General features: G+C 34.3%; 1 protein-coding gene and 1 non-coding gene across 4 annotated transcripts; one reads left to right on the top strand and one right to left on the bottom strand.

Moving 5' to 3' along the window:
- Window positions 1-879: 879 nt before the first annotated feature.
- LOC111486420 (pentatricopeptide repeat-containing protein At4g04370) lies at window positions 880-4,355 on the top strand. 3 transcript variants are annotated; one of them, XM_023133552.1, is made up of 4 exons: window positions 880-3,153; window positions 3,450-3,656; window positions 3,740-3,850; window positions 4,087-4,355. In XM_023133552.1, the coding sequence occupies exons 1-3, from the start codon at window positions 929-931 to the stop codon at window positions 3,744-3,746; spliced, it is 2,439 nt and encodes an 812-aa protein (XP_022989320.1). In that variant the 5' UTR covers window positions 880-928; the 3' UTR covers window positions 3,747-3,850; window positions 4,087-4,355. The 3 variants fall into 3 exon arrangements, with proteins under 3 accessions (XP_022989320.1, XP_022989321.1, XP_022989322.1); XM_023133553.1 differs by lacking the exons at window positions 3,740-3,850; window positions 4,087-4,355 and having other exon boundaries at window positions 880-3,217; window positions 3,493-3,594; XM_023133554.1 differs by lacking the exons at window positions 3,740-3,850; window positions 4,087-4,355 and having other exon boundaries at window positions 880-3,217; window positions 3,439-3,495.
- A 6,186-nt stretch (window positions 4,356-10,541) lies between these two features.
- LOC111486751 lies at window positions 10,542-10,647 on the bottom strand. The gene has a single exon (XR_002718932.1). It is a non-coding gene; the product is annotated as a Plant small nucleolar RNA R71 (small nucleolar RNA).
- Between the last annotated feature and the right edge of the window lie 3,252 nt (window positions 10,648-13,899).

Below are 13,899 nucleotides of genomic sequence, written 5' to 3'. Positions count from 1 at the left end.
TTTTTTTTTTTTTTTTTTTTTTTTTTTTTTTTTTTTTTTTTTTTTTTTTTTATTCTTGATTAGCATGGGAATCATCCAAACCCCTAACTTGGACAAGGAGGGTGAAAATGACCATATTACCCCTCAAGGTTGACTTTAAACGATTTTCTCATTTTCTCATTTTTTCCACTATTTTCTTTTATATTTTTTTGATTCTTTAGCATTTTTCTTTTCTACCTCAACTCGATTTAATTTCTAAGACTGAAAATTTGGTGAACTTTAGAAGAAAATTTTTGATTTTTTTAACTCTCATTTTTTTTAGAGTTATGTGTAAGAAGATAACCTTATAACATAGTCATGACAACCTTCGAACTCTGAGATAAAGAAAGCAGGATTATGTTATAAGAAAATTGTTATTATTAAACTAAATTAATAAATAAACAAATAAAAGTATCAACAATCACCTTAAATAATAAAAAAAAAAATTTAAATAGTTTAAAATATAATTTTGAATGGAAATGAATTAATACTATATTTTAAAAATATTTTTAACTTTTAAAAAGGATTTAAAAAATACTTTTAATAATGATTGAAATTAATGCTGAAATTTCAAAAATTTTATTACTAACCTTAGACTTTTTTTTAAACTTTACAAATAGATTAAATTTTTTTACAAACTAAAAAAAAAAAAAAAGAAAGAAAGAAGATGGTTTCCATCCGTAAATATGTTTTTATGAACGTTTTTTTTAACCACAAAAGTATTTTTAATTTTTTTTTTAAGGTTAAAGGGTGTTATTAAAATTTTTGAAAAATTTACTGAATTTTTTATTAATGTAGTCTTATTATTATTCTAATATAAAATTTACCAATTCTACACAAATTTGAAGTTACCAGTTACAATGGAGTTGGTGAAGTTCGCATAGAAGGTTTCATTTTGTGTTAGATTAATATGAACAGATTAATCCATGAGTCGATCACCCATGGTAGCACAAAATCATTCAACGCCCTCATAAATCGCCTTTCTTCTCAAGCCGCTCACCACCAAGTTCTTCAAACCTACATTTCTATGCTTAACACAAATACCCCCCCAGATGCTTACACGTTTCCCAGCCTTCTCAAAGCTTGTACCCTTTTGAACTCGTTTTCAGATGGCCTCTCCATTCATCAATCTGTCATCGTTAATGGCCTCTCCCACGATTCCTATATTGGGTCTTCGCTCATTAGTTTCTACGCGAAATTTGGGTGCATTCATCTTGGTCGCAAGGTGTTCGATACAATGCCTGAAAGAAATGTTGTTCCTTGGACTGCCATTATTGGGTGCTATTCACGGCAGGGAGACGTTGGCATTGCTTTTACAATGTTCAAGCAAATGCGGGAGAGTGAAATCCACCCCACTTCTGTTACCTTCTTGAGTCTTCTCCCTGGAATTTCTGAGCTTCCCCTTCTGCAAGGTTTGCATTGTTTGATTATTTTATATGGTTTTGGATCAGATTTAGCTCTATCAAACTCCATGGTGTGTATGTATGGTAGATGTGGCAGCGTTGATTATGCAACAAGTTTGTTTGAGTCGATGGATTCTAGAGACATAGTTTCTTGGAATTCATTATTATCAGCCTATTCCAAAATTGTAGGTATTGAAGAAATACTGCAGCTTGTACATGCTATGAGGATTGAAGGCATCAAACCTGACAAGCGGACATTTTGCTCTGTTTTGTCTGCCTCTGCCACAAAATGTGATATTAGATTAGGTAAGCTGGTGCACGGTTTGGTTCTTAAACATGGGTTAGATATGGATCAACAAGTAGAGACCACACTCGTAGTTTTGTACTTGAAATGTAGCTGTTTGGATTTTGCGCTTAAAGTTTTCGAATCATCTATTGAAAAGGATGTTGTCCTGTGGACAGCAATGATTTCAGGACTCGTTCAAAACGATTGTTCCGACAACGCATTGGAGGTCTTCTATCGTATGGTGGAATCAAACGTAAAGCTGGGTACTGCTACCTTGGCTAGTACTCTGGCAGCTTGTGCTCAACTTGGTTGTTACCATATTGGTACCTCAATTCATGGTTATATATTAAGACAAGGAATAATGTTTGACATCCCTGCTCAAAACTCCCTTGTCACCATGTATGCAAAGTGTAATAGGTTGGAGCAAAGCTGTGCAATTTTTAATAAGATTGTTGAAAAGAATTTGGTTTCTTGGAATGCGATTATTGCTGGACATGCGAAAAATGGTTATTTGAACAAGGCTATCTTTTTCTTCACTGAAATGAGAGCAACAAGCTTTCAAAGGCCTGACTCAATAACTGTGACCTCACTTCTTCAAGCTTGTGGTTCTGCGGGTGCACTTTGTCAGGGAAAGTGGATTCACAACATCATTTTTAGAAGTTCACTTATTCCGTGCATTATGACCGAAACAGCGCTAGTTGATATGTACTTCAAATGTGGAGACGTAGAGACTGCTCAAAAGTGTTTCGACTCTATGTTGCAAAAAGATCTTGTAACATGGAGCACACTTATTACTGGATATGGCTTTAATGGAAAAGGGGAAATTGCTTTGAGAAAATATTCAGAGTTTCTTGGCACAGGGATGGAACCAAATCATGTTATTTTCCTTTCAGTTCTTTCTGCTTGCAACCATAGTGGGCTTATTAACCAAGGTTTGAGCATATACGAGTCGATGGCTAAAGATTTCAGTATGCCAACAAATCTCGAGCACCGTGCTTGTATCATTGACCTCCTTAGTCGAGCTGGAAAGGTTGAAGAAGCATATAGCTTCTATAATAGGATGTTTGAAGAACCCTCAATAGATGTTTTAGGCATACTCCTCGACGCTTGTCGTGTAAATGGCAATGTTGAACTTGGTGAGGTTATTTCTCGAGATATGTTTGAATTGAAGCCTGTGGATGCTGGAAACTATGTGCAACTGGCTCATAGTTATGCCTCCACTAGTAGATGGGATGGAGTGGAGGTGGCATGGACCCAAATGAGATCTCTTGGTCTAAAAAAGCTTCCTGGATGGAGTTGTATTGAGGTTGATGGAACCAGTTTTACATTTTTTTCAGTTCACAATTCGCATCCTAAGATTGAAGAGATAGTGTGGACAGTGAAATTATTGAGCAAGGATATTAGAAAGATGCATATTGAAAGTGAAATTAGCTGGGACTCTACCATCTATTGTTAGGATCGCACAACAACGCATACACTCGATCTAGATGAACACAATTGATGGCTTCAGGTATGTACCGTAAAAGAGAATACAGAAAATATATTTTCAAAGCTCTAAGGGGATATATATATGGTTTAGTTTACTATATATAGTTTTACCAGATATATCCATATAACTATCTACCCAATATAGCTTTCCTGGATATAGCTTTTTACTATACATAACTATTTAACAATTTAGTAATTTACCATTTACTATGTATGACTGTTGACTAAGCTATAAATAAGCAGCAGCGGGTTATCAACATGCTAATGCATGTCGTATTTCATAATTCTCCAACAAAGGTAAACGTATTTTCTTGCAACAATGAATTCAAAGCAGCTGAGAAAAGGGCCATGTTCAATGGAAAGCCAAAGTTATGTCTTCAAGTAAAAAGCGCATATGGCATTATCAAGAAAAATGATCTTTGGATGGAATTCCTCGATATCTATAAGAAGTGCAAGGAGAGGTACTTTGATGACCCCTATGCTTTATTTTTGTGCTTTCAACTCAAATTTTCATGTCTCTTTTGGTATTGGTTGGTCTTCATAGGTTGTAGGATTCATCCGCCTCGCGAAGGCACCTAATGGGGCCCCTGTGCTATTCCAGAAGAAGAAGGATGAGACGTTACATCTGTGCATCGACTACAAAGCTTAGAATAAGGTTCAGTACGTAGCAAATACCCTTACTGATAATATTTGACCTGCTAGACATGAATCGCCTCAAAATGTACTATAGGGAGACCAAGTAGTCATCAAACCTCTCCCGACTAAGTGTTGTATTTTCTCTTGCCCACATATTTTCAATGCAATTGACTTCCACACGGCTTAATTTCAACTTGTTTTCAACGATTTTCCTCAACCACTTTTTCTTAATTTCAACTTATTGGATTCTTATAGGTCTCCGTCATGGATAACCCGGGGAAACCGAAGAAAAATGAAAGATAAAAGCAAAAGGGAAGCAGAGATTGCAATGAAGTTGAATATCCTGATTCTTATGGTACACTTCTATCCTTGTGCACATATTCATTTAAACCAGAATTATATGTTAATCCTCCATGTGTTTGCATTGGAATGGCCAGTGTGTTTATGTGAATATGGATGATGCAGGAAATTATGTGTTCGAATATCCTCATACTTATATCACAGTTCTTTTTTTCCATATATAATTTTCTGTAACCGAACTATCAGGTGGATCATATTGCTCTCCTCATAAACTAAAAAATGGTTATAGAATTAATAACCACATTAATTATTCTTATTTAATATTGATTTATTTTGGTTATTAATCCTCATTTAAGTTCACTACGTTTGATGATTTATATTATCATTTTGATACATGAATTATCCTTATATAAAGGGATGTCTAGGATGGTTGAGTATATCGGAATTTGATTGAGTTTGTGTGTCCCATTGTATTTGTTGTGTGACATTTGAGGGAAACTAAGACTTTGTAGTGTGAGAGTGAGATATTCACTTGTAAACACTTTGATTATTAAGATTGGTTGCTACCCGTGGATGGTAGAAGGTTCTCAAATGATATTTTCCGTCTCAAATTATTTCGGTTTTCATTATGGGGTAACACAGTATTACCACACTCATTTCCTCCATACTCTAACTAACATCTTAGGAAGACTTCGCACAAAAAATTTATCTAGAACAAGAAAATCGAGTACAAATCATCCTCCTGGTCTTCTCTCCTTGGAACTGAAAACTTCTTCCCAATAGGTGTCAAAATATTCTCTCTTTCTTATGACAATCATCAATACCGGCATGATGAATAGGCACCCAATCCATACCAAGGATAATGTCATCATCATACATATTTAGTACTATTAACAATACATCTGATAGGTTGACCAGATTTGAAGGTAGTTGGCTTGGATTGTTATTTACCCTTCAAAGTTCAAAACCTAGCTAGCATTAGTTTGAGAAGTTTGGTTGCATTCTCTAAGGGGTTTGGGCATGAGTTGAAGCTATTGGACTTGAATACTCTAAAATTTCTCTCTCATTTATCCTGCCAGGAACGCATGAAGTCTTGGGCAAAGGTATTCAAAGTATATTGTAGGGAACACATGAAGCTCTAGATGCAGGTATCCAATTATGTCGCGAAGAACGTATGAAGCCTTGGACTTAAGTAAGAATCGAGTTGTTCATTGAGCATAGGACCCACAAGTCTCTTAGGAGAGTGTATAAGGGACAAGAACCAAGACCTAAGAGCAAAGAACCCTAGACCAAGGTCCTTGCTACAAAACCATGTACCAAAAAGGGTTACCTAAAAAAAAAAATGTTAAAAGAAGATAGTTAAAATACTTGTGAGTGCACCTGGTTGGTACTAGAAATACAACAGTTTCAAGGAGTGTAATAGTGGTATTACAAAGGAGGAGGGTAGATGAGTTATTATAGGATGTTAGAAAATTATGTGTCAACAAGACAAGTACTTCATGAATTATGACGACTCAAGGACAACAAGTTCTTGCAACTTTTAAGCATTTTAAGAGTGAAAATAGGAAAATATAGTAAGGGACTCCATTGTAGGCTTACAAGAACTTTGAAAGGATATACAGTGATATGGACGATGATCGACAGACTTACCAAGTTTGGATACTCCTTGCCAAAAGGGACACCTAAACTGTAGATAGTTGGGCATAACTATATATGAAATATATTATTAGATTGTATGAGTGTCTTGCGTTAATAGAGTCAGATCATAACCCATGCTTCACATCTAATTTCTAGTGTAATTTTCAGAAAGCGTTGGGCACCCAGTTTTTCACCTACAAACAGACAAACAGACCGAACGTCCGAGTCAAATGTCGAAAGACTTGCATGTCAATGTGTTGAATTTCTCAAAGAGTTGAGACTCCAAGATGTACCTCATGGAATTCACCTATACTAATGACTTTCCAACAACTGTTTACATGGATAGTTCGAGTTTTTGCGCATGTTCGTAGTATACTGGGATGGAGTGGATGAACGCAAACTAATAGGGACAAGTTTGTTCAAACCACAAATAAAGTCGTATCGAAGGTCAGGGCAAGAATGCATATGGCTCAAGACATCAGATTATACTGATGTGAGGTGTAGAGACTTGATTGAATCACTCCACAATCAAACATGATCAAGACTTGATTGAATGACTCAGATGCAATTTACCACCACAATTGTTTGAAACTTTGAAATGATAAAGATGATCCTTGAATTTCTAAGGGTGAAAGTCTAAACTTGAGAACTTAATTTCATTCCTCCAAAATCTGCCTTTTATATAGTAATTTGTGGATATTTATGGTCTCCCTAAAAAGAAACTTCCAATTCTTCAAATGCCTCCTAAAGAAATTAGTGACCATGATTGGTTAGGTTCTCACTCCCCTTTAAATCTCGAAGTTATGACCAGGTTGACAAGTAAATTCCCACCCTTTTGCCAACTACAGAAAATTATGAAATTAAAATAATAAATAAAGTTTTCTAGCAAATTATCAATATAACAACCTCATCCACTTCTACAATCGTGCAAATATTCACTTCTGAAGCGCTAAACGATCTTTTCTCAATTGAATCAACTTGTAACACATGAAATAAAAGTGAATCGAGCCTATTCAGTTTGTAGATAATGAATGAATGCTTGTTAAATATTCTTGACCTTGGATCGTGTGATAAGTTCAGTTGGAACATTTGGAACATCGTGATCCTTGTCATCTTCCCCTCTTCAAAAGGATTTGTCCTTGAATCAGGAAAATCATCACCTACATCAAAAGAACTCAAGTCAGCAACATTGAAAATAGAATGTACTGAAAATTCTTCTTCAAGTTCAATTTTATAGACATTGTTATTAATTCTTTCAAGAACTTGGTAAGGTCATCCCCTTTTGGATATAACTTTGTCTTTCTTTGGGATGGAAATCGCTCCGTACAAAAATATATCCAAACCCAATCACCGGGTTGAAAAATGATTTTCTTCTGTCCTTTGTTAATTCTTGAAGCAACTTTAAAATTTTGTTTCTCAATTCTCTTCTTCACCTCTTTATGCAATGTTTTGATCAAATCTGTCTTGCTTGTGGCTGATTTACTCACCAAAATATTAGAAGGAATAGGAAGCAAATCGAGGCGTAAGTGGATTAAATCCATAAACAACTTCAAAAGGAGAACAATGAGTGATACTATAAATTACTCTATTATATGCAAACTCTACAAATGACAAACATTCGTCTCCGGACTTAATATTCTTAGAAATAATATCTCTAAGTATCTCAAGACTTAATATGCTTAGGGCTATTACCTTTTAGAATATAAAGTCTTGGGACAAATGTTTGTCATCTATAGAGTTTGCAGATAATAGAGCAATTCATAGTACCACTCAGTGTTTTTGTTTTTCTTTTGGAGTTATTTATGCATTTAATCCACATATATCTCTTAATTCACTTCTTATTCCTTCTAATATTTTTGTGAGTGAAGCCGCCACAAGTAGGACAAATTTAAAACATTGTACAAAGAGGTGAATGAGAGAATTGATAAACAAAATTTCAAAGTTGATTCAAGGATTAATAAAGGACGGAAAGAAATCATTTTCAACCCGGTGACTAGGTTTGGATACGTTTTCGCAAGGAGCGATTCTCATCTTAAAGGAAGACAAAGTTAAATCCAATAAGGGAGGACCCTTATCAAGTTATTGAAAGAATTAATAACAATGTTTATAAAATTGATCTTCCTAAAGAATTTTCAGTACATTCTATTTTCAATGTTGCTGACTTGAGTTCTTTTGATGTAAGTGATGATTTTCTTGATTCGTGGACGATTTTTTTTTTTTTTAAGAAGGGGGAGATGATAAGGATCACGTTCCAAATGTTTCAACTGGACCTATTACATGATCCAATGCCAAGAAGATTTACATCTACAAAATTGGATAGCCTCGGTTCAATCGTTATTTCATGTGTTACAAGTTGATTTGATTGAGTAAAGAATATTTGGAACTTCGTTATAGCCTCGGTTCAATCGTTATTTCATGTGTTACAAGTTGATTTGATTGAGTAAGAATATTTGGAACTTCGTTAGTGAATATTTGCACGGTTGAAGTAATTGATGAAGTTACTATAAATTGCACTTGATTGATAAGTTGTTTTATTTATTATTTTTAATTTCATAATTTCTTGTAGTATGTTAAAGGGTGAGAGTTATTTATAATTTTTTTTTTTTTTTTTTTTTGAGATTTCAAGGAAGTGGGAGTAAATTATGACTACTAACTTCTTTAGTAGGCATTTGAAGAGTTAAAGTTTCTTTTGTGGGAGACTATAAATACCACAAATTATTATGTAAAAGAGAGATTTCGGAGGAATGAAATTGAGCTCTCAAATTGAGACTTTCACCCTTAGAATTTGAGCATCAGTTTTGTCATTTCTAAGTTTTCAAGTAATTCTTGTGGTAGTGCATCTGAACCATTCAATCAAATCTTGATCGAGTTCGATTGTGGAGTAACTCAATTTAGAACAAGATATTCTTGTGGTAGTGCATCTGAACCATTCAATCAAACCTGGATTGAGTTCAATTGTGGAGTAACTCAATTTAGAACAAGATTCCAAATCTTGCTTCTAGATCTTTGATCTTAAGAGTAATCTAATTCTAGCATTATCTCTTGGTTGATCCGAATTTCGTATAAGGAGGTGTTAACATTTTTGATTCAAGGGTTATTGTTTCAATAAAAGCTTGGATCGTAGGGCTGAGGATTATGACTGCCTTATCAATTGAGATCCGTATGACTACTATTTGGTTAAAGGGCTTTAAGCCAAGTTAGATGATTAATTGATTTCATTAGGCAAATTAAGCTCTTTAATGTATTTTAATTTGATGTCGTTGGCCCGCATAGGTTGTATTGGACTTTGAGGAGTAGATTCGAGTTAGTTCCAGCGATAATCAATAACTCTCACCTAGGCCAACCAAATAAGTGGCTTTACTTTGGCTTGGTTGGATGACTTCTCTGTTGTATGGATGATGCGTGCTTTGTGGCCTCTACATGTGTTGTGGTTTATTATTGTATGACGTGTATTAAATTATGTTTATGCAATGATGTATGTTATGCCGCGTACAAGTTATGCTAAGATGTTAGATTTACTATGATATGATTATGTTATGCTATACAATTATGTTATCGATGTTATTTGATGCATGAACCTCCATATAGCATGCCATGTATAATACGTTAATACATACGTGCGTGATGCCTAAGGGATATTAGAGAACTATGTATGTTAATTTTGACCAATATGATAAGTATTAAATATGAATGTTTTATAGAAATGCTACGTCGGAAAAAAAAAAAACAGATGTTTGACTAGTATCATAAGTATATGCCTTGATTTAAAGTTATGAAACCCCATGCGTTTTGTATGTCATGTGCATCAAGATCTTTTATGCTATGATCAGTACGGATGCATACATTATGATATCTGTGTACGCCATAATATTATGTGGGCTCTTTTTCCTTCTTGGCTCTAGCAACGTGAGCATGCACTAGCTAAATGATAGGCCTAGGGGTACATATACGAGCCCCCCGGTGGTTCCATGCGCACACGCATGAGCCATGTGTAGAAACGTATTACACATCCAATTTTCACCCAGATTGAAAAGTAGAGCTCAAGATCATGATGTTTTTATGAAAAGATAAATCTCATCATAATTGCTTGTGATTTCTTTTTTTAAGGATTGACGAATCAAATGATATTTTTGTTCCAATTTTTGCCTCTTCTTCTCCCTCTGAATTAAACTTTTCCTTGCCATAATGATTCCATTCCTAGTGCCTTTTTCGACCCTAATAATGGAGCTACTTACTGAACATTTCTTTAAATACTCAAGGCATGAACTACTTTTTTCAGGTTAAGGTAAGACACGGTACTGATAAAAGTGTCAATGTGCACGACATGGAAATGAAGTTAGGATAGTTGCTCTTTCTATTTAAATGGTAGACCTTAGGACAAATCATGACATTTTTATCATTTTGAAATTATTATTACATTTTCTGAATTTTTACTATGTTTGAAATAAATTTTGTAAATGTTAATCTATGACATTGTTTACACGCACACATTAGGCGTGTCATGCATGTATGTAGTACAACTTTACCACTCTTGATAGAGTAGATACTACAAATAGGTAGGGTACCTGTTACTATTGCGCTAGCATTGTTTGTCGCCTTATTGTTGGTAGCATGATCCTTACCCCAAGCCTGAGTCTGACCACCTCCACCTCTTGGATTAGGTCTCTCAAACCGGTTTGTATTTGAGTTCCTAACATCGAGAACAATTGATTCTTGGAATAGTCTAACAGAGAAATTTTTGATCCAGTATTTCCCACCCACTAGAAATGCATGGTTCAGAAATGAGATTGTTGTTTTTCAACAGTTTGAAAATGAGACATTAAGTGAAACTTGTGAAAGATTCAAGGAGATGCTTAGAAAGTGTCCTCACCATGGACTACCCTATTGTATCCAAATGGAAACTTTTTATAATGGATTGAATATTGCTACTAAGCAAGTAGTGGATGCTTCTGCCAATGGATCTATTTTGTCAAAGGCGTAATGAAGCTTATGAGATTCTAGAGAGAATAACATGTAACAATTGTTAATGGGTTGATGTGAGAAGCAATCCAGGAAAAAGGCCTGAGGAGTACTTGAAATTAATGCTTTGACCTCTATCAACGCTCAATTAGCTTCAGTGGCTGATATTCTACAAAATTTAACGGTGGGACAAGGTTCAATGACTAAAGCACCAGTCGAAACTGCTATTGTAATGACCCAAACAACAGTTGAATCTTGTGTATATTGTGGAGAGAAACACACTTTTAATTAATGTCCACCCAATCCGGCCTCAAATTTTTATGTGGGGAATCAAGCTAGTCAAGACAACCCGAAAATTAATCCCTTCTCAAATACTTATAATCTGGGGTGGAGAAACCATCCAAACTTCTCATGGAAGGGACAAAGCTCATACAACCAACAAATGCCACCTAAAGCAAATTACCCTCCAAGTTTTGGATTACAAAATCAATTGGCATATGGTCCTCAACAAGCCATTACTTAAGAGAAAGGAACTAGCCATTACACACACGAGAAACATCTCTTGAGAGTCTAATAAAGGAATATATAGCCAAAAATGATGTTGTGATACAAAGTCGGCAAACATTATTGCGAAATTTGGAAGTTCAAGTAGGTCAATTAGCAACTAAGTTACAAAATAGGCCTCTTGGAAAGCTTCCAACCGACACCGAAACACCAAAAAGAGAGAGCATGAAGTAATGTCAAGCAATAGAATTGAGAAGTGGGAAAGAAATACCCAGCAAAGGAGGGAAAATTAAGAAAAACAGAAGCAGTCACTCCCAACAAATAGTTGATACACAGTAGAGAAAGGAGGAAACTAATGAACATGAAGAACATAGCAAAAATTATGCAGAAATAGTACAGTCTCCTAAAATGCAAGTAGCCGATAGTAGTGAAGAAGTGAGCATAACGTATATCTCAGCACCTCTTTTTCCACAAAGAATAAAAAGGAAGAAGGAAGAAGGAAGGAGGAAGAAGCTCACTTTGAGAAGTTCTTGGATATATTTAAGGAAATTCATATAAACATAGCATTAGTGGAAGCCTTGAAACAAATGTCGAATTATGTCAAAGAATTCAAGGTGCTATCGTTGAATGAAGAGCGTTGAATGAAGAATTCAAGGTATTGGTGAATCATGACCAACTACAGTAACCCTTCAACTACTAGACCGATCTTTCACTCATCTAGAAGGCAAAATCGAAGATATCCTAATTCAAGTGGACAAGTTCATATTTCCAACCCATTTTATTATTTTGAATTATGAAGCGGACCATAATGTACCAATTATCTTGAAGAGACAATTTTTTAAAATCGGAAGAACATTGGTAGATGTCTACAAGGGAACTATAATGTTGAGAATGAATGATCAACAAATAGAATTTAATATCAATGACAATATGAACTATCCAGCAATAGTAGAGGAATGCTCAACAATTTACAAATTGACAGAGAATCTAACAGTAGATAGTTGTAAACCGTAACAAGAAGATAGTAGCTGAAATAATTGCACTAAACAGCAATCAAAATTGGAGGAACTCGTAAGAGTTTTTTAATTACTAGAATTAGAGGAAAGAAAAAATTCATCAATAAAGTCATCTATTGAGAACACACCCTTGAACTACATCTTAGAAATAGAACTATTTGATTTATGGGGGATAAATTTCACGAAATTATTTCCACCCATTGTAGGAGGGAGAGTTTCGAAGGGCATCATTTATTTGACAATGGATAACTAATTATTATTTATTTTTATTTTATTATTATTATTATTTTTTTTTTTTTTTGAAGAAAAGGGAGTTGACAAGGTAACAAACACCCAAAAAACCAAGTTAGTTTTTCTTCTCTTTTTATTTATGCACTTACGTAGTTGTTTTTACATAGTTATCTTTACTTTCCTTACAATGATAGTTTTTTTTTTTTTTAGTTTTTATTTTACTCTCTATCGTGAATGACTCGCATGCCCCATGGAAAGTTAATCATCTTTTGTAGGTGGATTAGGTCTATTTAGCTGAGGTTAATTTCAACATATTAGGGAGACCAATTACATTTAGTGCATACAAGAATGTGATCGATGACAAATTTTATTTTTGTGCAGTGCACGTTGCCACATAGGGTCTTGTTCATCATCATTTGCATTTGGTCTTATTTTATTTAAAATCATGTACACATTTTCATGCAACAACATGCAATGCCACCATCACCAAGGAAGAATTTTTAGGATCAAGAGATCCAAATCGGTCCTAGAAGAAATTGCAGCTTAGAAGAGTGTTGATGCATGAATATCAACAAAGGTTGACATGGTAAGAAAGAAATTCATATGAAAAAGAGAAATAGATAGAAAATAATCCTTGTGCATTCTCGGTAAGCTTGACATGGTAAGAAAGGGGCGGCTAAACATCAGAATTCACATGCTCCAACCTACAACAGCAGTAGGTGGACAGATAGCAAACTTCAGCCCAGATTTACAGTAGTAATATTTTCAAGTTTTCTGGAGAAAATTTTAAAAGCATGGAGCCGCAAAGAATCTTCATGATGCCTAAAGATAAGAGAATTCTCTGAACATACCCCTTACAATTTTATTGTCTTATTTAGAAGCATGCATAGTTATTTTGTTGTTTGTTTTTGTTTTCTTGAAGGCATATAATTTTGAATGATGTTTATGCATGCACTCTAGGAGCATGAACTTTTTATTAGGTAGAGTAATATATCATACATTTTCGAATATGTAGTTGGGGATGTTTTATGCAAGAACTAGGAAAATGGATAAATATGATAAATAAAACAGGAAGGTGAGTTTCCTTAAAAAAAAATAAAAAAAATAATTATAATAATAAATATATATATAAAATAAAAAATCGAGTAAAATTAAAGATCAGATTGAAAGAATGAGTATTCATCAAAATTAAGGTGAGGATACAGTTTTTTTATAATCCATCTTAGTCAGCAAAAATTTTCATTATTCACCCAACCTTATGTCATTTTCCCAACAAAAACAATAACCAATAATTTCCACGTCTCAACTTACTTTCAAGAATGATTCACACCCACATGAATGTTTATTGAGAACAATGACTAGTTTAAGTTTGGAGTATTAAAATAATTCTATCACCCCATGCAAAATGAAAAAAAAAAAA

This window comes from Cucurbita maxima, unplaced genomic scaffold (assembly GCF_002738345.1).
Source record: "Cucurbita maxima cultivar Rimu unplaced genomic scaffold, Cmax_1.0 Cma_Scf00011, whole genome shotgun sequence".
In the NCBI taxonomy this organism is placed as follows: domain Eukaryota; kingdom Viridiplantae; phylum Streptophyta; class Magnoliopsida; order Cucurbitales; family Cucurbitaceae; genus Cucurbita; species Cucurbita maxima.
Note: the sequence above shows the minus strand (reverse complement) of the source record. Positions and strands in the feature narration are given on the sequence as shown.

Coding starts and splice junctions, on each gene's coding strand:
- LOC111486420 (XM_023133552.1), top strand. CDS start 929: ATGAACAGATTAATCCATGAGTCGATCACCCATGGTAGCACAAAATCA. Junction 3,154..3,449: donor ATTAGCTGGGACTCTACCAT/CTATTGTTAGGA, acceptor GCAGCGGGTTAT/CAACATGCTAATGCATGTCG.